The sequence below is a fragment of the Ochotona curzoniae genome, unplaced genomic scaffold (assembly GCF_017591425.1).
Source record: "Ochotona curzoniae isolate NIBS_2020 unplaced genomic scaffold, NIBS_Ocur_1.0 contig_4516, whole genome shotgun sequence".
Classification (NCBI taxonomy): domain Eukaryota; kingdom Metazoa; phylum Chordata; class Mammalia; order Lagomorpha; family Ochotonidae; genus Ochotona; species Ochotona curzoniae.
Genome location: NW_024466313.1, coordinates 4,726,767 through 4,750,176, shown reverse-complemented (window position 1 = coordinate 4,750,176; position 23,410 = coordinate 4,726,767). Strand labels below are relative to the sequence as shown.

Sequence of the window (23,410 nt, the reverse complement as noted above, 5' to 3'; positions counted from 1 at the left end):
AAAGAGTGACATCGAGGGAAAGCTTTTCCGTCCACTGGTTCACTACCAGAATGTTTGCAGATGCAGGCTGGCCAGGCCAGGAGCAGGAGCCAGGGTCTTGTCTGGGTCTCCCATGTGGGTTCAGGTGCCTAAGGACTCAGGCAGCCTCTGCTTTCCTAGGGGCACCAGAAGGGAGCTGGGTTGGAAGTGGAGCAGGGGACTTGATGGACTGGTTCCATATGGTGTTGTAGTGGTGGCTTAACGTGCTGCTGTGCCACTAAGGTTGTTTGTAACATACGTTTTTTTCTTTTTTTTAAAGATTTGTCTAGTTTTGGGCCTGGTGTGGTGGCCTAGTGGCTAGAGTCCTTGCCTTGAACACGTTGTGATTCCATATGGGCACCAGTTCTAATCCCGGCAGCCCTGCTTCCCATCCAACTCCCTGCTTTTGTCCTGGGAAAGCAATCAAGGATGGCTCAAAGTCTTGGGACCCTGCACCCTGCTGGGAGACCCAGAGGAGGCTCCTGGCTCCTGGTTTTGGATCAGCTCAGCTCCGGTCACTATGGTCACTTGGGGAGTGAATCATTGTACGGAAGATCTTCCTCTCTGTCTCTCCTTCTCTCTCTGTATATCTGACTTTGCAGTAAAAATAAGTAAGTCTTATTTTTATTGGAAGGCATATTTACAGAGGGAAGGAGAGACAGAGAAAGATCCTCCATCTGCTGGTTCACTCCCCACGTGGCCGCCATGGCCGGAGCTGAGCCGATTCGAAGCCAGGAGTTTCCAGTCACCCACATGGGTGCAGGGTCTCAAGGCTTTGGGTCATCCTTCCTCCACTGCTTTCCCAGGCACAAGCAGGGAGACAGAAGGGAAGTGGAGCAGCCAGCAACTCCCATATAGGATCCCCGTGTATTCAGGGAGGACGTTAGCTACCAGGCTGCTGCGCCAGGCTCTGTAACATGCATTTTCAGTGCATTGTTTTGATTTATTGAGTGAAATACAGTGTGTGCTGGTTCATGCTTCAAGTGCCCACAGACCCAGGGCCAGGCCAGGCCAAAGTCAGAAACCTGAGACTCAATGTGAGTCTCCACCTGGTGTCAGGGGCCCTCGCCTGCTGCCTTCCACAGTGTGTAGTAAGCAGGGACCTGGAATCCCAAGTGGAGCCCGACGTCACATGCAGTCAGCTCATGTTGGTAGTTTAGTGGTGTCTTAACACTGACAGATCCTCACCTTCAAGTTACTTGTATTTGTTTTGAATGAGAACAGAGGGAGGTGGGGAGGAGAGGTCTTCCTGTGCTGGGTCACTCCCGGCATGGCCACAGGGGCCTGGTCCAGGCTAAAGCCTGCATCCTGGAACTCCATCCAGGTCTTCTGCTCGGGTGACGGGCCCTGAGCACTGTCCCAGGCAGGTTAGCAAGAAGCTTGGTTGGAAGTGGAGCAGCCTGGACTTGAACCAGTGCTCATGGGAAGTATCGAGTCATAGGCAGCAGTGTGACTGGCTGCAGCTTGCGCAGCCTCCATGAACATTTGAAGACCTCTCTGTTCTCCATGCTGTTTTGTGATTAGTAGTAAAGAAGCTGGCTGTCTTAGGCTTTTTCCTTCCTCATGAAGCCAATATTCTCTGACATTCAAGTTCAAAGAATGTTGAAACTCAGCTAGAGAATGGAAATAGAGAAATAAGAATATCTGTTCTTTTTATCAGAGTAGTTGTATGCTGAAGCATGCTGTCAAGAGCAGCATTGTTGCACAGTGCTGGAGAAGCCCCTGCCCGCAATGCTGGCGTCAAGTTCTTGCCAGTTCAAATCTTGGCGGCTGTGCTTGCTTCCAGTCTGCTTGCTGCTGTGTGTGGGAGCGTGATGGGAGATGGCCCAGTACCTGGGGCCTCTGCCAGCCACATGGGAGACCCAGGCGAAGCTCCTGGTCAGCTTGACCTAGCCCTGGCTATTGCTGCCATCTGGGGAATGAACTAGCAGCTGTCTGTCCCTCCCTCTTCTTTTGTGACTGACTTACAATAAGTAAATCTTAAAAGTAACTGAAATATTTCCTTGTGGTATTAAAGGTTTTTTTCCTCAGCTGAATTTTATTTCTTTAAAATAGATGTCTGCAAATTTTCAGCTATTTATTTGAGTTTACATCCTTTTTTGTTTTTCTTTAAACCACATAAACTGATTTAAAAGCAGTTAGAGATCTTCTGTCTGGTGGCTCACTGCCATATTGGCTACAAACAGGTAGGGCTGGGCCAGGCCGGGCCAGATCCAGGAACTTGAAACTGCGTTCTGTTCTCCCACGTGGGTAGTAAAGGTCCAATACTTGGGCCATCTTGCACTGCCCTGCCATCTCATTGGCTGGGAGGTGGAGCATCCTGGACTTGGCCGTTGCTCATTTGGGATGCCCGTGTCTTCAGTCTCCACACCACAGTGCTGGCCTCCCAATTCTGGAAAGCATGAAATATTTCAAAATAATGAGAAAGATGAGTGACTGATGTATCATGGTTGTTTAGTGCCGGCTTTATCGGGATCATCTCGTTTGAATGTTGAGTTACTCAGCCTTGGAGGATGGGAGCATTTTGAGTGAAGAGTAAAGGGCATGTCAGGAAGGCCTGACTCATGGGAGGCCCATGCTCTGCCGTTTGCAGCTCCCCAGTGAAGAAGCAGGGTCTCCTGAAAGCCCACCCATTTGAGGGAGACCCTTTCGACTCTGGGTCCGAGGGCTCGGAAGGCCTGGGGCCCTGCGTGTCATCGCTAAGTGCCCTCATTGGCACCGTGGCTGAGACGTCAGAGGAGAAGTACCGCCTGCTTGACCAGAGGGACCGAATCATGCGCCAAGGTAAGGTGCGTCCTGTGGAGCTGGGCCCTGTAGCACCTTCGGGAGTCCTGGAAGGTGCTTGCTCCTCCTGGACTTGTGTCTGCGATGGTCTCCCCTGGTTGCAGGGGTGGGCATTTACACGTGCACACGTAAAGTAGTTGAGACGTGTCTGGAACCTGGAGGGAGGAGGGGAGTCTGAAGCTGGAGTGGGGCGATTTTTACTTCCAGGATGTGGTTGAATGACAAGTATGACGTAGAAAGACAGCTGCTGAGAGTGCATGCAGTGAAAAATTCCTTGGATTTCAAGTCGTTTTTGCACTGGAATAGCATAACTATTCCATTTTCCATGAGTTTTGTGAAGTATCAGAAGGAAAGGAAGTGGGGGGAAAGCCATGTATTTATATATATATATATATATATATATATATATATATATATAAATTTTGGCCCTTACATTTAAGGTGCAGCAGGATTTTTTTTCTTTAAAATGTATGTATTGAAAGGCAAATTACAGAAAGGAGAGACAGACAAATCTTGCATCTGCTGGTTCACTACCCAAATGGCTGCAACAGCCAGAGTTAAGCCAATCTGAAGCCAGGAGCTTCTGAGTTCCTCACATGGGTACAGGGTCCCACGACATCTGCCACTGCTTTCCCAGGCCACAGGCAGGGAGCTGGAAGGGAAGTGGGATAGCAGCGACACAAATGGAAGCCCATAGGGGATGCCGACACTACAGCTGAAGGATTAGCCTGTGGAGCCATTGTTCAGGCCCAGTAGTTTTGTTTGTTTCTTTTCTTTTTTAAAGATTTATATTTATTGGAAAGGCAGATTCACAGAGAGAAGGAGAGACAAAAATGTTTATCCACTGGTTCACTCCCCGAACGACTACAGTGGCCAGGGCTGAGCCTAGCCAGGAGCCTCTTCCGGGTCTCCCACATGGTGCAGGATCCCCAGGCTTTGGGCTGAACTTGACTGCTTTTCCAGGCCACGAACAGGGAGTTGTAAGGGAAGTGGGGCCGCTGGGACACAAACCAGCACCCATATGGGAACCTGGCGCATGCAAGGTGAGGGTTTAGCCTTGGAGCCATCGTGCTGGCCATAGTTGTTTAAATTCTGTGAAGAACGATTGGAGCAGCTGTGGTGCTTGCTTAGCGCATTCATCAGAGCTGCTGTGTGTTATATCACTGACATGTGATCTCTGGGTAAAATGATTATTTCAAAATGAAACCCCTTTTTTGAGTCATGACATTGTGAGATTGAGTTTCATTTATGATTCAGTGTTGAATGGTGGTAGCTTGCTTACTTAGGTGAGGGCCAGGTGCCTATGACTATGATTCCTTGATGTTACTTACATAGTTGCCAAGGTTGCAGGCCCATGAGGACCACCGAATTGGGTGGGGAGAGTTGAGGTATGGGGGAAGGTGGGTAGGACCTTCCTGATATTCTCCTGCTAAGGCGGCGAAGGAGGTGCCGAGTGTTTTGAATGTTTGCATTGAACAGACTTTTGGATGGCTGCAGTGGGCAGGATTGGGCAGAACTCAGCCCAGGCCTCCTGGGTGACAGCAGCAGCCTACTGTTGTGAGCTATTCTGGCTGCCTGCCAGGGTCTGCTCTAGTGCAGAGCTGAGTCAGGAGCCGGGGCTGGGCGGTGAACCTGGCATGCTAATATGAGTCAGGGCTGCCTTGACCAGCAGCCGAACCCAGAGGCCAAATGCCTGATATGTTTATGTTCAAAAGTTGTTTCTCAGGAATATGCATTTTATTTGAAAGCCAGAGAGATAAGTGGAAAAAGCTCCCGTTTGCTGGTTGAATCACTAAGTGCCAAGAACAGCTGGGGCTTGGTTGAGTCTTTACCTAGGAGGTGGGGTTTGGTCTGAGTTTCTGGTGTGAGTGATAGAAACTCAAGTACTTGAACTGTGGTCTGCCTCCTGGGGCATTGCCAAGAAGCTGGGTTGGAAACCAGGCATGTGAGTGTCCAGGATGGGGACTTAACTACTGCAGCACGTGCCTACGTCATCCATCCATTTATTTATTTTAAAATATTTTTTGTTGAAAGAGTTGCAGAGAGTGAGGGAGAGACGGACTACAATGGCCAGCACTGGGCCAGGCTAGGGTCAGGAGCTTCATGTGTGTCTGCTTTGTGAGTGGCAGGGCTGCCAGCACCTGGGCTGCCTTCTGTTGGCTTTCCCAGGTGCAGTAGCAGGTGCCTGGATCGGGAGTGGAGTAGCTGGGACACAAACCTGTGCTCGTATGGAATGCCGGCAGCACGGGTAGTGGGCTTACCTGTACACCACAATGCCAGCCCCGCAATGAATGAATTTTCAACAAGTATGTTTTGATGACTTGAAGGTGGGATGACACCTATTCAGCTATTCCTGACAGAGGCCTGGATTCACATTCCCAACCTGCTCCTGTCGCAGCTTCCTGGTAATGCTCAGGCAACGGCAGGCAGCCACTCAAGCACTTGGATCTCAGGGTGCTAGGTGGAGTTGCAGACTGCTTGTTTCTGCCCTGGCTGTGGCTGGCATTTGGAGGGTGAACCCATGGGTGGAGTGGAGTGTTTTTTTCCCTGTGCTCCTTTTTCAAAAAAAAAAAAAAATTCCACCACCAAAACCCCTGAGATAGTTAGGCAAGTGTGATCATCTGTTTAGGTGCATCCGAGGTGTGGGGGTGGGGACTGTAGAGTTAGGGCTCTGAGCAGCACTGCCTGGCCTGTGGTTAGATTGGGGCTGCTTTACTTGATCGGGAAGCTTCCCAGCAGTTCTCGCAGCTGGGCATTAGATGTAGAGGTGGTCATTTAGAGTAATATGCAAAGAGAGATGTTCCATTTACTGGTTTGCTCCCCAGATGGCCACAACGGCTAGCGTTGATCCAGTTCAAGGCAAGGACTTAAGCCGCTAGGCCACTGCGCTGGGCCCACTTGTGTTATTTCCCACTGCTTTTCTCAGACATTTAGCAGGGAGCTGGATTAGAAGTAGATCATCTGGGCCTGGTGTGTGGTGTAGAGGCCTGACAGCTAAAATCCTCGCCTTGCATGTGCCAGGATCCCTTATGGGCACCAATTCTAATCCCGGAAGCCCCACTTCCCATCCAGCTCCCTGCTTGTGGTCTGGGAAAGCAGCAGAGGACGGCCCAAAGCCTTGGGACCCTGCACCCGCGTGGGAGACATAGAGGAGGCTTCTGGCTTCAGGTTGGTGCAGTTCTCACCAATGTACCACTTAGAGAGTGAAACATCGGATGGAAGATCTTTTTGTCTCTCCTCCTCTCTGTGTATCTGACTTTACAATAGAAATAAAATAAATTTTTTTTTTTTTTTTTTTTTTAATAATCTTAGTTTATTAGGGTACAAAGGGTCACGGGCTACAGGGTGAAAGTGGGTAATATCATTGTTTCCACACTAATATAATCATTTTGCCCTGTATCTAGGGTTAGGGGAGTAACAAAGGGGAAAGATCAGCTGAGACACAAACTGGTGCCCATCTGGGATGCTGGCTCTGCTGGCTTTGCAAGAACTGCTTTCTGCAAGGGCAGGGAAGGGCAAGCCCCATAAAGGCCTCAACACAGGCCTTAGGACCAAGGGTTGGTTCTACCATTTGTGTGTGCGTTCCACATTTTTCTCACTTGTATCGTGGTGAAAACATGCGTCCTGTCGACCGTGTTCTGTGCCCTTACCTTGTGTTGGATATTGTTTAGCTCGAGTGAAAAGAACTGACCTGGACAGAGCGCAGACGTTCGTGGGGACCTGCCCTGACATGTGTCCCGAGAAGGAGCGCTACATGCGGGAGACCCGGAGCCAGCTGAGTGTGTTTGAAGTGATCCCAGGCACTGACCAGGTGGGCTCTGGGTTCCTGCCCATGTTGGGGCTGGGGAGGAGTTCTGTGGTTTCTTGGAATTGCAGCCGCTTACTGAGCAGGTGCAGCTCAGACTTGGTCAAGGATGGATTTAGATTTTCTCAAGATTGAAGCTGCTGGGGCTGGCATAGTAACACCATCATGCCAAGAAGTGCCTGTTCAAGTCCTGGCTGCTCCACTTTGGATCCAGCTCCCTCCTGTTGTGCCTGGTGCCTAGGAAAGCAGCACAGGTGGGTCCTTGCTTCCCTATGTGGGAGATCTGGATGGAACTCCAGGCAAAATTGCAATATAAAAAAAATATATTTGTAGCTGGAGCAATTCATTTTTATTTTTTATTTATTTACTTTTTCATATAAATTTTTCTAAATTTATTTTTTACTGGAAAGTCAGATATTCAGAGAGGAGAAGAGACAGACAGGAAGATCTTCTGTGCGTTTAATCACTCCCCGAGTGGCTGGCTGCAGCGGCCAGTGCTACGCTGATCCGAAGCCAGGAGCTTCTTCTGGGCCTCCCATCAGGTGCAGGGTCCCAAGGCTTTGGGCCGTCCTCCACTGCTTTCCCAGGACACAGGCAGGGAACTGGACAGGAAGTGGGGCCACTGGAATTAGAACCGGTGCCCATATGGGATCGGATCCTGGTGCATTCAAGGCAAGGACTTTAGCCACTAGGTTACTGCACTGGGACCAACAATTTTTTTTTTAATGTTTTTTACATTTTATAAATTTATTTCTACTCTTTTCTGTTGGCATATTCCAGATTATTCTGGAAATGCAATTTTATATATTTTTCCCACCTAAAATTATGAGCATTTTTCTGTGTAATGAGAAACCCTTTATAAGCATTTTGAAAATGATAGCCTGCTATTCATTATGTAAATCTTGGTTTCTGTGATTAGTAGTGAGCTGTTGTCATCTTCCAGCTTTGTAATAGCATTGTTAGCGTCTTTGCTAGATCCTCAGGATCTGGTCACTGCATCAGACGCTGTGACCTTTCCTGGGCTGATACCAGTTTATGCTGGAAAGTTGTTTCCCTGGAATATGCATCAATTCAACTCATTTTCCTTCTTGCTGAAGAGTCTTCCTTCTCTCCAGCTGGTGATCTCATACTTTCCTCGCCGTGGTGTGGCGTCCCCAGCCTGGCAGTGGGCATCACTTTGGAGGACAAGTAGAGAACATCTCTGGGTCTCCTCTCAGCCATGAGTCTTCAGCCTCTTTGTGTAGCTCAGGCCCCGTCCCCTGGGCCCTGCTGTGCCCTTCCTCGTCTCATGGCCATCTCTTGGAGCGTGCAGACTGTCTGGCATTTGAACGTGGCTGAAAAGTCCACACGGACCTGTCTTTGGAGCTAGGGCAGCGTTGCTTCACTTTGACTTCTGGCGTATGACAACCCCAGTTTTAACTCTATCATTTTTGCTTAAGTCAAGTTCCCCAATTTTGATAGTTTTGGAATGTTTTGAAATGTTTGAAAAACAGATCAGCAGGAGGGAGGTCGTTCTTTTCCTTGCGCTGGGGGAAGTCAGGGTCCGGTTCCTTTCACTGGTAGCAGGGACCATCTGTCCCCCAGGGCACAATTAGCAGGTGGTTGGATTGCCAGTGGGGTAGCTGGGACTTGAACCAGGCACTCCCATTGTGGGATGTCAGTGCCCTAAACGTCAGCTTGTCGACTTTCCCCAATTCCTGCTCCTGGTTTTTGAATTTTTATTGTAATCTTTGAACAGATGTATTTATATATATATTTATTTATGGCAAAGTGGCATTTGTTTACTTATTTGTTTTGAAAAAGAGATGTTCCGTCTGCTAGTTTACTCCCGAAATAACAGCAAGAACCTGTGGTGGGCCAGGTTGGAAGCAGGAGCCAGGAGCTTCACCTGGGCTTGCATGTGGGAAGCAGGGGTCTGTGCTCGGGCCATCTTGCACTGCTCTCCCGGGTGCATTGACAGGGAGCAGCTAGGTCTTGAACCGGTGCTCATTCAGACTGAGTTTTGCTTACTGCATCACAATGCCGGCCCAAGATCTTGGATATTGATGTTGAGTGCGTAAGGGTGTGTGGATTCCCCTTCTTGTGTGGCGTGCTGGGCTGGGAACCCGGCCTTGCACCTGCCGCCCAGGCATGGCGTCCTGCTCCCCGTCTCCAGGTGGACCATGCGGCAGCGGTGAAGGAGTACAGCCGCTCCTCCGCCGACCAGGAGGAGCCCCTGCCACATGAGCTGCGGCCCTCGGCCGTGCTCAGCAGGACCATGGACTACCTGGTGACGCACATCATGGACCAGAAGGAGGGCAGCCTTCGGGACTGGTACGACTTCGTGTGGAACCGCACACGTGGCATACGGAAGGTACCTCTGCTCAGGAGACTGGCAATGCATGTAAATCGCCAAAGCAGACTTGCACACCTTTTGCCTTTAACCTGCTGTGTTTCATATGTTTGAAAACCTTTACAGAATCCTGTGAAAATGTGCTTTGTGGGCTTGGGTTGGAATGGAAATGTGGCACACGTGATAAGCTGGGGTCTTGTGGTTGAATTCCGCGTGGGAGTGCGTGTGTCTGAAGAGAGTGTTGAGTGTGGAGGCGTATGTGCGAACATAACCTCCCCTTGCCTGTGATTAGGACATCACGCAGCAGCACCTCTGTGACCCTCTCACCGTGTCCCTGATTGAGAAGTGTACCCGGTTTCACATCCACTGTGCTCACTTCATGTGTGAGGAGTCCATGTCTTCCTTCGACGCCAAGATCAACAACGAGAACATGACCAAGTGCCTGCAGAGTCTGAAGGAGATGTATCAGGACCTGAGGAGCAAGGGCATCTCCTGTGCCAGTGAGGCCGAGTTCCAGGGCTACAATGTGCTGCTCAACCTCAACAAGGGGGACATCCTCAGGTGAGTGTGCCCTCCTGAGGGGCAGTGCCCGGCAGGGTGGGAAGGCCCAGGGATCAGAGAGGAGCTGCTGTGACCGCTGGGCAGTAGTGAGAGCTGCCGTGGCGGGATTTGCTGGCACAGCGCATCTTCTCTGCTCGCTTGTGGAATCTTGTCCGTGGGTGCTCAGAGAGAACAAGCAGGGATCCTTCCCACTGAGAAGGGCAGGTCGCTGCGGGAAGCCAGGCTGCCCGTTGGAGTTGCTAGGGATTTTCAGGCAGCTTTGTCAAAGAGCTGAGTACTGAAAGCGGGAAAAGCGTGTGTAATGAAAGCACCCAGGATGGGGTCTTAGGGATAAACGAATGCTAGGCCCCAGCCTGTTTGAGGAGATGTATGTGAGCAGTGGGACTGGGCCCTGGGCTTCAGGCTCTGCTGCTGGCCAACAGGATTGGAGGTGCTTACTGTCTCCTTTGCTCCAGGATTCTTACATTGTATGTGACATTTACTGAGCTTCAAGTCTTCCCTGAGAAGCTGAAGAAGAGTCTGATTGTGACTTTCAGGTTTAAGCCTTGTAGATAATTAGGTTTTAGAGAGTTGCTAATACAGCATTTTGAAATGACAGCCATTTCTCCCTCGTTGTGAACCATTCAGATTTATTTTGATAATGGCTAAATTGTATTTTAGACTTCGTAGTCAAGCACAGAAAACAGGTCATTGTTATTAAAGTAACTCTTGGATCACTGACTCCTCATTTGGTGCTTGCTTGCTTGTTTGTCCGTAGTATACTGCAGTTACTGGTTCACTTCCCCCAGGCACCTTCTCGGTGTGGTTGAAGTCTGGGTGCTTGTCAGAGTCTTTGTGGGAGCTTTGGTTTAGAGGGACATTCTGACCTGTTGCTCGCTGTCATCAACAGAGAGGTGCAGCAGTTCCATCCTGCTGTTAGGAACTCCGCTGAGGTGACGCTTGCTGTGCAGGCATTTGCTGCCTTGAACAGTAATAACTTTGTGAGGTTCTTCAAGCTCGTCCGGTCCGCGTCCTACCTGAACGCCTGTCTTCTGCATTGCTACTTCAGTCAGGTCAGTAGCAAAGCTGTGCCGGCAGAGCATGGCTCTCCCAAGGCCTTTTCCCAGCACTGCATGGTAGCCCAGAGACGGCTGCCATCATTGCCGGCTGTGGCACGGTTGGCGCCGTTGGAAAAGACCGTACAATGCAAAATACCTGTCCTTTCTTTCATTTAAAACGAACTATTGGCCCAGTGCGGTGGCCTAGCAGCTAAAGTCCTCGCTTTGACTGTGCCAGGATCCCATATGGGCACCAGTTCTAATCCTGGCAGCCCCACTTCCCATCCAGCTCTCTGCTTGTGGCCTGGGAAAGCAGTTGAGGACGGCTCAAAGACTTGGGACCCTGCACCCATGTGGGAGACCCAGAAGAGGCTCAAGGCTCTGGGTTCTTGGCTTCGGATCGGCGTAGCACTGGCCGTTGTGGTCACTTGGGGAGTGAATCATTGGATGGAAGATCTTCCTCTCTATCTCTCCTCTTCTCTGTATATCTGACTTTGCAATAAAACTAAATCTTTAAAAAAACAAACAAAACTTTTATTTTTGCGGGAAAGGCAGATTTACAGAGAAGAGACAGAAAGCTGTTTCATCGCTGGCTCACTCCCCAGCTGGCTACAGCAGCCACAGCTGCGCAGGTGGAGCTTCACCTGGCACCCCACAGCACTGGCCCTGCAGAGGCCTCTTCTGTGATCTAGACCAGCGAGATCTCAGGAGAGTGATACGACTGGAGTCTAGCATAATGGCCTTCCAGAAACACAAAGAAACCAAATAGAAATCCCACAGCGTATGTTCAAAATCCCTAAATTTTCTTTCACATCTGTTAATCCATACTGTTAGAATGAGCCTGGTGCTGCTTCATTCATTTGACTATTTCAGTGTCACCTCTTTGCTATGTGCTGTGCTGTTCACGTCTCTAACGTGGAGCTTTGCGTGAACTCCTGGCTCACAGTGTCTAGAAGGTTGATTCAGGGAGCTGGGTCCTTTGGCTTATCCTCCGCCTGCAAGCGCCAGAAACCCATATAGGCTCTGGTTCCTGTCCTGGCTGCTCCACTTCCCATCCGGCTCTCTGCTTGTGGCCTGGGAAAGCAGTGGAGGACAATTCAAAGCCTTGGGACCCTGCACCCACATGGCAGACCTGGAAGAAGCTCCTGGCTTCAGATCAGCTCAGTTTCAGCCATCATGACCACTTGGGGATTGAAGCAGTGAACAGAAGGTATTTCTGTCTCTCTCCTTCTCTGTAAATCTGCCTTTCGAATAAAAGTTATTCATAAACATTTATGTATGTGTGTATGTATGCATTTGAAAGGCAGAGTACTGTTGGGGAGGAAGTTGGCAGTGAGAGGGAAGAGGAAGAGAGCCCACTTCTGTCTTGCGCTTGACTCCCTAGGTGGCCTCAGCATCCAGGTCTTGACCAGGTCTGGACCATGCTGGAGCTAGGAACCCCAAGCTCTATCCACATCTCCCACATGGGTTGCAGTAGCCTGAGCTCTCAGGGCATCTTCCAGCTGGAGCCTGATTGGCACTGACATGCGTGATAGTGTTGCTAGTGCAGCATTCCCAGCCCTGAGGTTGTAGCAGACATTGCTGTGGCACTGTAGTTCTAATCCCCATGTTGCCTGGTGTGTCCGCTGTGTCAGTACCATGGTCAGCCTTGTGGGACATTTCCTTTTCCACCACACTCTGAGCTGTTGCCCTGGTTTTCAGAGTGAGGGTGGTCTGGACTATGCTCTGTGTCTGCTGGGATTGGAACCAGTGCCCATATGGGATCCCGGTGCTTACGAGTTCTTCAGCCGCTGAGCCACTGAGCTGGGCCCAGGCTCGTTCTTTTCTAAGACTCTTTGCCGCTGAGCAGAGGGCCAGACTGCATTCTGGGGTGATTTCTGTGGTGACTGGGCAGCTGATTGTGTTCCTCTGGTGGACGTCTTTCAGATCCGCAAGGATGCTCTCCGGGCACTCAACATGGCCTACACTGTGAGCACGCAGAGGTCCACGGCTTTCCCCCTGGACAGTGTGGTGCGCATGCTGCTATTCAGAGATGGTGAGGAGGCCACGGATTTCCTCAGCTACCATGGCCTCACGGTTTCTGATGGGTAAGACCTGAGCGTGGAGCTGCAGGCCTCTCTGGAAAAGGCTCATTCCACAGGCTGCCTCCCTGCTGTGCAGATGAACTTGTTGGGACTCAGAACAGCTGGCGTGTTCCCACTTTGCAGCTTGGTCATTAGCAGATTGGAGTTCAGACCAAGTTCTCTGAACCGAACTCGATACTTCCATGAATTATTGAGGCACCAGGAGCTTCAGGATCATGCCCCTTGAAGATGGTGGTCCCTGGCCTGTGAAGGCCCCTACCCACCTCTGCTGGTCAAAATGGAGATACCAGGCAGGGCTTTTCTCTGCTGCAGCTGAAGTCTTCTGAGACTCTGATGAAACTCCCAGGAAACGGTGTAATCCCCCTCAGTGGCCTAGGTGCTCGGCTCCCCTACCCTGCTCGTCTGTTCACTACAGTCCTGTCCTTGAGCACATGGGGCAGCTTTGATGAGTTGACACTGTTTACAAGACAGGAGCTGCACACGTGGCTCTTCCTGAGACCAGGGGTTCAGGGCAGGGAGGAGGTTGGCCACGGGGCAGTGGTACTCTGCCTTCCTCCCTTCCCTGTGCTTGGGGTGGGCCCTAGGGCTTGCAGTGCTGCAGTGCCATCCCTTGACTTCATCTGATGAACCTCTCTGTGGTCTGCAGGTGTGTTGAGCTGAGCCGGTCTGCATTCCTTGAACCAGAGGGATTGTGCAAGGCCAAGAAGTCAGTGTTTATTACCAGGAAGCTGATGGTGTCAGTTGGGGAAGTTGTGAATGGAGGACCATTGCCCCCTATCCCTCGACACACCCCCGTGTGTAGCTTCAACTCTCAGAACAAGTATGTGGGGGAGAGTCTGGCAACAGAGCTGCCTGTCAGCACTCAGAGGCCCAGCCTGGACACAGCAAGTGAGTGACACTGCCCTGAGGGAGGACACTAGTGTGGTTCATCCTCTTAGTGACCTGTGGCTGCTGCAGCCTTTTTCCTGGCGCTCTGACAATGCAGTGTTTTCCAGATGGGATGCCCATGGGCAGAGCCTGGGGGAGGGGTCCCCTGGGACAGGGCCAACCACTCTCCAAGGTTACCTGGAGGGTTGGGGCTGTTCTTTTGTGGAGACCATGCTGTGTGTGTGTGTGTGTATATGCATGTGTGTGGGATGGGCTGTCATGTTTGCCTGCTCTTCGATGTGTGTGCTTGTGGGATGGGCTGTTCTGGATAGCTGGGGCTGTTCTTGTGTGGAGACTACACAGTGGGTGGGTGGGTGCATGTGTGTGCTGGGCCGTCATGTGTTTCCTATGTGTCTCCTTTCAGGTGGTGGGAGAGAAGAGGAGTGTGGCCCAGAGGCGGTGGTACCCACGCCTGGTGCCCTTCTGCATCCCGTCCCTGCCTCTGTGCTCTCTTCACACCTGGCTGCAGTTCCAACATTGACCCCATCTGGGGCACCAGGCCTCTTCCAGTCCTCTCTGCAGGCTGAGCTGCTTCCTCCAAAGCCTGCACCTGTGTACTCTGACATGGTAGGGAATCTTTTGGATCAGCGCTCTGAGAACACACATTCTTGAGCACAGTGGTGAGAGTAGCACTGAGCCCAGCTGGGGGTGGGGGGTGGGGTGGGGTGTGTGTGTGTGTGTGTGTGTGTGTGTGTGTGTGTTCCAGTTGAACTATCGCCTGCTGTTCCGTGTGTGTGTGTGTTCCAGTTGAACTATCGCCTGCTGTTCCGTGTGTGTGTGTGTGTTCCAGTTGAACTATCGCCTGCTGTTCATGGCAGCCAGTGAGTGGCAGAACCCAGCCTGTGCCCTGGAAACAGAGATGGTGCTGTATTCTGCTAAGATGGTGGGCTTGAGACAGAGCCGGGCCTGTCCACTGAATGGCTGTGTACATTGGGTGCTCTGCACAGGCACTGGGTGCTTGCCCTGCTGTGGGGCGTTGGGGGAAATCTAAGGGACGCCTGAAAAATGCCACAGATATTGAGGCTGTTTGATGTGGACAGTAGGAGGCTGGCACCAAGTAGGATGAATGTCTAGCTGACAGTAGCCTTGCCCCTGCCCCTTTGGAAGGTACTGTTATGTTCCGTGGAAGACACTTTTTGAAGCAGCGAGGTAGACCCCCAAGTTGGTGAAGCGGTGTCTAGTCCAGTGGCTGGGTGTCCCTCTAGATTTCTGTTCTGTTAACTTTAGACTCATGTGCTGGTCTCTCTGTAGGACCTGGCTCAGGTAGTGGATGAGCTCATCCAGGAGGCTCTGCAGAGGGACTGTGAGGACGTCGGCACGGCTGGGGCGGCTTATGCAGCCGCTGCGCTTGGGTGAGTGGCAGCATCTTGCCTGCCTGCTCGCTGGGTTTTCTCTTACTCTTCCGCACAGAGCACACCTGCTTCAGTAGCACAGGTGCAGTTACAGGCGGGTTTGTTCTAAGATATGCTTGAAAGGCAAAGCATCAGCCAGAGTGGGGAGCTGAGAGAAGTCCTCCATTACTAGTTTGTTCCAAGGCCAGGCCAGGCTCAACTAGTGAACTGGGAGCTCCCTCCATCTGGTTCTCCATGAGAGTGTGGGCCATTGTCCTCTGGCTTTGTAGGAGTTGTGCTGGGAGCTGGGTCAGAAGCTCAGCAGCTGGCCTTGCAGTGCGATTGTCTAGGCAGGTTGGCTTAGCTTGCTGCGCCAGGGCGTTCTTTCTGGTTTGGGGGCAGGCCCAGCCGTGGCCCTGTCTCCTTGATCATTGGCAGCTCATTGCCATTTGTGTCTTCTCTTTGAGCACCATTTGCTTTATTAAACTTTACACATTAAAAAGCTATTTTCTGGGCATGGCGCAGTAGCCTAGCAGCTAATTCCCCACCTTGCACGCACTGAGATCCCATGTGGGCACCAGTTCTAATCCTGGCAGCCCCACTTCCCATCTAGCTTCCTGTTTGTAGCCTGGAAAAGCATTTGAGGATGGCTCAAAGTCTTGGGACCCTGCACCCACATGGGAGACCCAGAAGAAGTTCCTGGCTCCTGGTTTCAGGTTGACACAGCTCCAGCTGTTGTGGCCGCTTGGGGAGTGAATCATTGGACGGAGATCCTCCTTTCTGTCTCTCCTCCTCTCTGTATATCTGCCTTTCCCAAACTAAACATATACATAAATCTTAAACAAACAAAAAAAAGTATTTTCTTTAAACACAGTTTAAAAACTGGTAGAAATTAGTTTGTTTGCCTTTTAAAACTTTTAATACCCACTTTTGGGGCCAGTGTTGTGGCTTAACAGTTAAACTGCCACCTGCAATGCCAGCGTTGTGTTTGGGTACTGGTTCAAATCCCATCTGGTCACTTGTGATCCAGCTCCTTACCAGTGTGCCTGGGTGAGCGGTTAACTGGCACACGTGCTACCCAGCGGGGAGAACTGGAAGGAGCTCTGGGCTCTTGCTTCAGCTTGGCACATTCCCCGTGGTTGGAGCCATCTGAGAGTAAACCAACAGAGAATAGCTCTCTTTAAAATAAATGTTAAGGATTTATTTATTTATTTATTTGACTAGCTGAGATCTAGATGAAGGATATGGAGGGAGGGAAGTAGATAAAGACCTGATGTCCGCTGGTTCCTTCCCCACGTGGCTACAATGGCCGGAGCTGAGCCCGGCTGATGCCAGAACTGGGAGCTTGATGTGAGGCTCCACGTTGGCACAGGGCCGAGTGATTGTCTGGCTTGTGCCGTTCTCCCAAGGCATTATCATTGCCCTGTGGGATGCCAGCACTGCAGGTGTTAGCTTTACCTGGGACACCGTATTGCAGGCCCTGTGTCATCTAGTATCAAATGTAACAACCTGGGCCTCTCTGGGCTTTAGGCAACTGTGGCAAAGCAAATGGAAATCCAGTAACTTCCATGAATTTTGGAATTTTGTTTTAGAAATCCAGTGCACATAGAGTGACACAATGACAGGAAAAGGTATTTTACCTATAGATTATACCTAGGGATTAAACCTTGTCCATGCATTTGATTCTTTGTTGTTGCTAAGATTTAACTTTGAAAGTTGGAGTTACAGAGAGAAAGAGAACCATCCATTGGTTCACTCTTCAAATGGCTGCACTGGCTGGAGCTGGGCTCATTTGAAATTAGGAGCCAAGAGTTTGAACCAGGTCTCCCGCATGGGTGCAGCTGCCCAAGGATCTGACCCATACTCTACTGCTTTCCCAGGCCATAAGTCGGAGCTAGATTAAGAACTGAACAACCGGGACTCGAACCAATGCCAGTATAGGATATTGGCACAGGCTGACAGAGGATTAGCTTGTTAAATGCCACTGTGTTGGCCCCTGATTCTTTTTTTTTAACATGACCTAGTGTTAGACATGTCCTTTCTCCTTTATCAGAAAAGTTGTATTTATTTTTATTTGAAAGGCAGAAATCTAGGGGAAACAGAGTGAGAGGATTTTCATCTGCTGGTTTACGCCCCAAAGGCTACAATGCCAGAGCTATGCTGGTTCGAAGCCAGGAGCCTGGAATGTCTTCTGAATCTCATGTTTCAGGAGTCAATCTCTGCTGCTTTCCCAGTCCATAAACAGAGAGCTGGATCAGAACCAGTGTCCCATGGGACTCAGTTTGCTATACCACTGTGTCAGCCTCAATTCCTTTTTTGGATGTACTGGCTTTTGGCCATCTTTGATTGCTTTCCCAGGCCACAAGCAGGGAGCTGGATTAGAACCAGTACCCATCTGGGATCTTGGCCTGTGCAAGGCAAGGACTTCAGCTGCCAAGCTGGCCTTTTTTCTTGTCTGTGTTACTTGTTTGCTAGCCTTCTTTCCTGGTGACCTTGCTGTCCACTTTGCTCTGCCAGTGTTTCTAATGCTGTTATGGAAGATGTGCTAATGTCTGTGACCGTGGGCCTTCTGAGGAACATGGCCGCTGAGGAGCTGACCAAGGAGCGGGAGAGGAGGGAGCAAGAGCAGCGGCGTGCGGAGGAGGAAAGGTGAGCTTGCCCATGCCTTACTACGTGGCAGTCAGCATGGCAAGAGAACCTGCTCTGGCTCGTGATACCCAAGTGGTAGCCACTGTGCTGCCAGCAGACCCATGCTGGCCTTCTGGCCACCTGCTGTGCTTGGACCTAGGGCATAAGGCAGGTCCAGACAGAGGGGACATGGGGCAGCCTACCAGCTCCACTGCATGACTCACATCCCTGTCAGCTGGTGTAGAAGCAGAATGATCAGTGCTGGCTTTATTTGCAAATATGACCCCTTTGCATGTTTCTTTGTCCTAAAGGTTGAAGCAAGAGAGAGAGCTGGTGTTGACCCAGCTGAGCCATAGCCTGGCTGCAGAGCTGGCAGAGTTGATGGTGAGAGAGTGTGTGCAAGAAACCTGCTCCCAAGAGCTAAAGTAAGTGAATCACTGCACTTTGTGGTGCCCGAGGAATAGGCGGATGGGAGGGAGAGGCTGTCGGGGTCAGACCTTATGCAGGCAGGATCCAGGAACTTCTTCCGGGTCTCCCACACAAGTGCAGGGTTCCAAGGCTTTGGGCCGTCTAATGGCCAGGCCACAAGCAGGGAGCTGGATGGGAAGTGGAGCTGCCTGGATTAGAACCAGCACCTGTATGGGATCCCATTGTGTTCAGGGCGAGGACTTCAGCCGGTAGGCCGCGCTGCTGGACCCCATTCCTTGGTTTGTTTCTAGCCAATTCTAGGGGGTGCTGAAGCATGGAACCAGAACTCTGTCCTGGTCTCTACCATGGGGGCAGGGGCCAAAGCATGCAGGCCATCTGCTACTGCTTTCCCTGGGCAGTCAGCCGGAAGCTGGATCAGTAGTGAAGCAGCCAGGACTTGACCTGGTACTCAATTATAATGTCAGCATTGCAAGCGGTGACTTGGCCCACTGTGCCACAACACCAGTTCCCTTTCTTTTCTGCTTTTTGGCCCCTTTTCTTTTAGGAACTGGTTTGATACTTTGCTTTCTGAGAGATTCCCCCAATCTAATGGGAACTTGATAAATGATTCCATAATCTGCAATAAATATGAAGATGGAATTAGTACAGACTACTGCAGCATTTGAAAGTGAATTTGGGAAGCACTGTGACCTTGGTGTGCACTTGGGACTGGTGTGTACTGGTGTCCCTAAATCATGGAGATGTCACTCACTGCAGGTGTCACGGTTGGTCAAGGCTTGAGGGCAGACCTTTAGCACCCTGCTGAACGCAGCACTCGGCATGTCCAGGCCCCGTGTCTCAGTACCTGTTGAAGCCCAGCTTCCCGCCCCCAGTGCGCATGGTGGAAGGCCTCTGCCTGCTGCGACACTCGTGGGTAACTTGCAGTGTCCTCCTTCAGCCTGGTCCAGCCTTGGCCCTTGTGGGCGTTTGGGGGATGAACCCGCAGATGGGGACCTCTCTGCCTCTGTCGCTGTCCTTCAAATAGAGAGAGGAAGGGAGGTGAATGGGTGGATGGGTTTGTGGGAAAGGAAGAGAAGGTAGGAAACTTCTTCCATCCCCTAGGTCTGTCCCCAAATGGCTGCAATGGCTGGAGCTGGGCCAATCCGAAGTCAGGAGCCTGTAGCTTCCCTCAGGTCTCCCACGCAGGTTCAGAGTCCTAAGGCTTCGGGCCATCCTCTACTGGTCTCCCAGACCGCAAGTAGGAAGCTGAATGGGAAGTGGAGCTGCTGGGACATGAAGCAGTGCTCATATGGGATCCTGGCATGGCAGGGCAAGGATTTAGCCACAGAGGCATTGTGCCATGAAGACACTGTTTTTTCCCCCCTAAAGGTGTGTTTTATTTATTGTAAAGTCAGAGTTAACGGAGAAAGAAGCTAAAATAGACAAAGAGGTCCTCCGTCTATTGGTTCACTCACCAGATAGCCATAGTGAACAGGACTGGGCCAGGCTGATCCAAGGCCAGTAGCCTAGAGTTTCTTATTCTCCACTGCTTTCCCAGGACATAGGTGGGGAGCTGGATGGATGGAAAGTGAAGCGTCCGGATGCAAGCCAACATCCATACGGGATCCTGGTACCATAGTTAGGGTTAGCCTGCTGCCCAAAGTTTAGTTCTTATTATAGGATTCATTTGAACTTGTGATTTGGCACTCTGTTCCTCTCTTGTTCTTCGTCTCTGTGTTTTAAGTATGACTGAAAGTCTTCGTTTCTCTTGTAGTGAAGATTTAACTTTAGTTTACTAGCAAGGATGTGGAGTCTGGCGCCATGTGTTGCAAGGCCTCACTGCTGTAGACCGTGGGGTGTCTGTCTCCTAGGCTGGCAGCGGAGGCGGAACAGAGGGCCCGCGTGGCCCGCTGCTCTGAGGATGTCTGTGCCCATCTGGTGGACGCGTTTCTCGCAGAGGAAACTTTCCAGGTGGCCAGAGAGACGCTGCAGGAGCTGCAGTGCTTCAGCAAGTACCTGCAACGGTGAGTGTGTCAGATGCAACCCATGTGAAGGGTGAGTGGGAGCGTGACCATGCTCACCTGGTTAGTGACAAGGGGATCAGAGAATATCATGGGGGCACTCTCCCTGAAGACAGGATAGCTTGGTTAGATACACACATGTGCAACATTGCTGGAGAGCCTGAGGGGACAAGAAACCCACCAGGTTGGGAGGTGGCAGGTGCTCTGAGCATCAGGAACATTTGCCCAGCACAACCATGTTTGCAGCGACACAGATGAGTTCTAGAACGCTTGAACAGGTGCCCCCTGGTGAGTGATGGGTTAACCTAGTGACTCGCCAAATAGCACGGCACAAAGATGAGGTCCTGGTATGTGTGTTGTGAGCCTGGGGCTGCCTGGGAGCTGCATCACACTACTGCCCCGTGGCCATGGGTCACGGGCTCTGGAAGAACCCAGTTCCAAGCTTGGAATTCAACTCAACTGGTACCATGTGGCAGCCCTGACAGCTGAACTTTTGTACAGAAAAGTGTAACCTGTAGAGAGATGCCTATAAACACAGTGTAAATTCAGACCAAATAGGTGTTTAGTGTTTGAATGTGGAGGTGTAACTCCAGGTCAAGAAGGGAAACAGGAACAAGCAGCACAGTCCTTTAACCTTTTTGTTTCTTTTAATACTTGTGTTTTTAGAAAGGATATTTACAGAGAGAAGGAGACACAGAAAGTTTTTCTATTTGCTGGTTCACTCCCCAAGTGGCTACAGTGGCCAGAACTGAGCCAATCTGCAGCTGCAAGCCTGGAGTTTCCTCAGGGTCTCCCTCATGGATAAAGGGTCCCAAGGATCTCCCAGGCCACAGGCAGCGAGCTGGATGGGAAGTGGAGCAGCCAGAACATGAATTGGCGCCCATATGGGATCCTGCCATGTGCAAGGCCAGGATTTAGCCACTGCCCCGACATGCCAGGCCCAGTCCTGACCTTAGAGGATGGGGTGATATGCCTACAGCCCTAGCTCCTGAGCTAAGTGGAAGTATATGGGTGTTTAATGCATCATTACTGTTTAAATTGAGTACATGTGTGTTGCACATAGTTTATGATGATTCATTTCAGTAAAACTTAAAATGCAGTGGGGCCTGCATTGTGCTGCTGCTTGTGTGGGCAGCCTGCCCATTGGGGTGCTAATTCTGGCTCCTGCTAAAGCTGCGTGAAGATGTAATCCTGTCATTGGTGTCTGCTGTCCAGGGGTGTGTGTCCTTGTTGCCAAGCTGACTTGTGAGAACTGCTCTATGGTTTCATCGCTCAGCACTCATTTGATTTCTTGTCGGAGTTTTACTTCTCAGCTTGAAGACTTGCCTTGAGAAGACTTCACAGGCTGTCCCCACATCTGCTCATGTCCTTCCATGAACCTGGAATGCACTGAGTGATGACATGTTCATGTCTCCCAGGTGGAGGGAAGCCGTTGCAGCCCGGAAGAAATTGCGGCGCCAGATGCGAGCCTTCCCAGCAGCCCCCTGCTGTGTGGACGCCACGGACCAGCTGCGGGCTCTGACACCCAGTGCTCAGTGCCCCATTGCTGAGGGGAACCTGACCAAGGGCCTTCTGGACCTGGGCCATGCAGGGAAAGTGGGCATCTCCTGCATCAGGTCAGTGTGGGCCACCACACATGCCTTCTGCTTCCTGCCCCTGGCTGGCATTGCCAGGCGGTGGGTGTAGGCAGGAACTTACCTACGCATGTTGGGGTGGGGCAGCTCTCATCTGAAAGGTTCCCCATGCCGCTGGCAGAGATGGCTTCACATCACCTGTTTTTGGGTTCCACACCGTGTCCTCTCTGCTGGTGGAGCTCCTGCTTCCTCTTGGGCTTCGCTCAGACAGAGCTCAGTGTCCGTGTTGCCTCCTGGGCAGAGGCAAGCCTGGGACAGCAGCGGGAAGGCCTGCTGCAACGCGCCTGTCGAGGTCCTGTCTCACTGTCCCCGAGAGGCATCTATCTAGTTGAGGCCATGGGCTCTGTGTCTGTAGACAGAGCAGGATAGTTCTGGCTTGTCACGGAGCCTGCCTTGAGGTCAGCAGTTAGGCTACCTTATCGCAGTAGCCTGGCCTGGTCAGGTTCCCCTGCTCTTGCTGGCCTCCCCATCCTCAGTCTTTGCCCGACACTTCTGCGCTGCCCTACCCTGCCATGCCCTGCCCACTCTGTCTCTATTCCCACCTCCGTACAGCTGACCTAACCCTCCCTGTCCTCCAGCTCTTCAGTGCAGTCTCCCTTGCCCACAGGAAGCCACCCTGTCCTGGGCTGGAGTCACAGACTTGTAGCTCCACCCAAGGAACCTCACAAGGCCTAACCGAGTTTCCATTTCCTGACCTCTTGTCAACATCCTGAGCTACTCCCTGTTCCTTGCTCTGCAGAGTGGAGCCCATCCCCAGCCATGCCCCACTTCTCTTCCCAAGCATGCCAGGCACACATCCCCTGTGCTGTCTCTTGATATCCCTCTGAGATGGTCACTTTCCCCTCACATACTAAGGTCTTGGCTCCCATCCTGCTGCAGGAGCCCCTTCCATGTGCCCCACCTTGTGGTGTCTGGCTACAACCCTGATGCTCAAGTGTGCAGTCCCAATGACCAGGTGTTGTAGAAGGGCTGAGTCTCCTGACCAGCACGCAGCCAATACCTGTTACTAGTGATGTGAGGGCAGTCCTCTTGACTATCCTGTTTATCAGAAAATTATCTCAGTCTGCAGACTATCCCCCACCAGGACACACTCTCCAGTCAGCAGCTTTCTACTGGGCAGCCCTGATCACTGGCGGAACAGCTAATTGTGAATGCAGGCTGGCTTCACAGGGTGTACTGCCCATTGCCTTTCTTCACAGGTTGAGGCAGCTCCGGAGTAGGACAGCTCACCAGATGAAGGTTCAACATTTCCACCAGCAGCTGGTGAGGTCAGTTACAGCCCGTGTGCACGTGTGTGCCCATGGTTCTGTGTGGTCAGCCCGTGAATGCCCTTGGTTCTATGCGGTCACAGCCTGTGTGTGCCCATGGTTCTGTGTGGTCACAGCCCATGTGCATGTGTGCTCATGGCTATACGTGGTCACACCCTGTGTGATTGTGTGTGTGCCCATGGTTCTGTCTGGTTTCAGTCCACATGCATGTGTGTGTGTGTGCCTGTTACTGTGTGGTCATGTCCGCATGCATGTGTGTGTGTGCCCGTGGCTCTGTGTGGTCACGTCCGCATGCATGTGTGTGTGTGTGCCTGTTACTGTGTGGTCATGTCCGCATGTGTGTGCCCATGGCTCTGTGTGGTCACGTCCGCATGCATGCGTGTGCCCGTGGCTCTGTGTGGTCACGTCCGCATGCATGCGTGTGCCCGTGGCTCTGTGTGGTCACGTCCGCATGCATGCGTGTGCCCGTGGCTCTGTGTGGTCACGTCCGCATGCATGTGTGTGCCCGTGGCTCTGTGTGGTCACGTCCACATGCATGTGTGTGCCCGTGGCTCTGTGTGGGCTCTCAGGCT

At 51.5% G+C, this 23,410-nt stretch overlaps 1 protein-coding gene across 1 annotated transcript in view; it reads left to right on the top strand.

The window, feature by feature from the left end:
• LOC121160729 (minichromosome maintenance complex component 3 associated protein) overlaps positions 1-23,410 on the top strand; it is a 41,379-nt gene that overhangs the window by 4,343 nt on the left and 13,626 nt on the right. The window contains exons 6-19 of the mRNA XM_040986768.1: positions 2,612-2,802; positions 6,474-6,613; positions 8,763-8,960; positions 9,232-9,500; positions 10,390-10,552; positions 12,464-12,624; positions 13,268-13,509; positions 13,913-14,115; positions 14,800-14,900; positions 17,397-17,528; positions 17,819-17,932; positions 19,787-19,939; positions 21,355-21,552; positions 22,770-22,838. Coding sequence (XP_040842702.1) covers positions 2,612-2,802; positions 6,474-6,613; positions 8,763-8,960; positions 9,232-9,500; positions 10,390-10,552; positions 12,464-12,624; positions 13,268-13,509; positions 13,913-14,115; positions 14,800-14,900; positions 17,397-17,528; positions 17,819-17,932; positions 19,787-19,939; positions 21,355-21,552; positions 22,770-22,838 — 2,334 coding nt within the window. The remainder of the gene's footprint in view (positions 1-2,611; positions 2,803-6,473; positions 6,614-8,762; positions 8,961-9,231; positions 9,501-10,389; positions 10,553-12,463; positions 12,625-13,267; positions 13,510-13,912; positions 14,116-14,799; positions 14,901-17,396; positions 17,529-17,818; positions 17,933-19,786; positions 19,940-21,354; positions 21,553-22,769; positions 22,839-23,410) is intronic.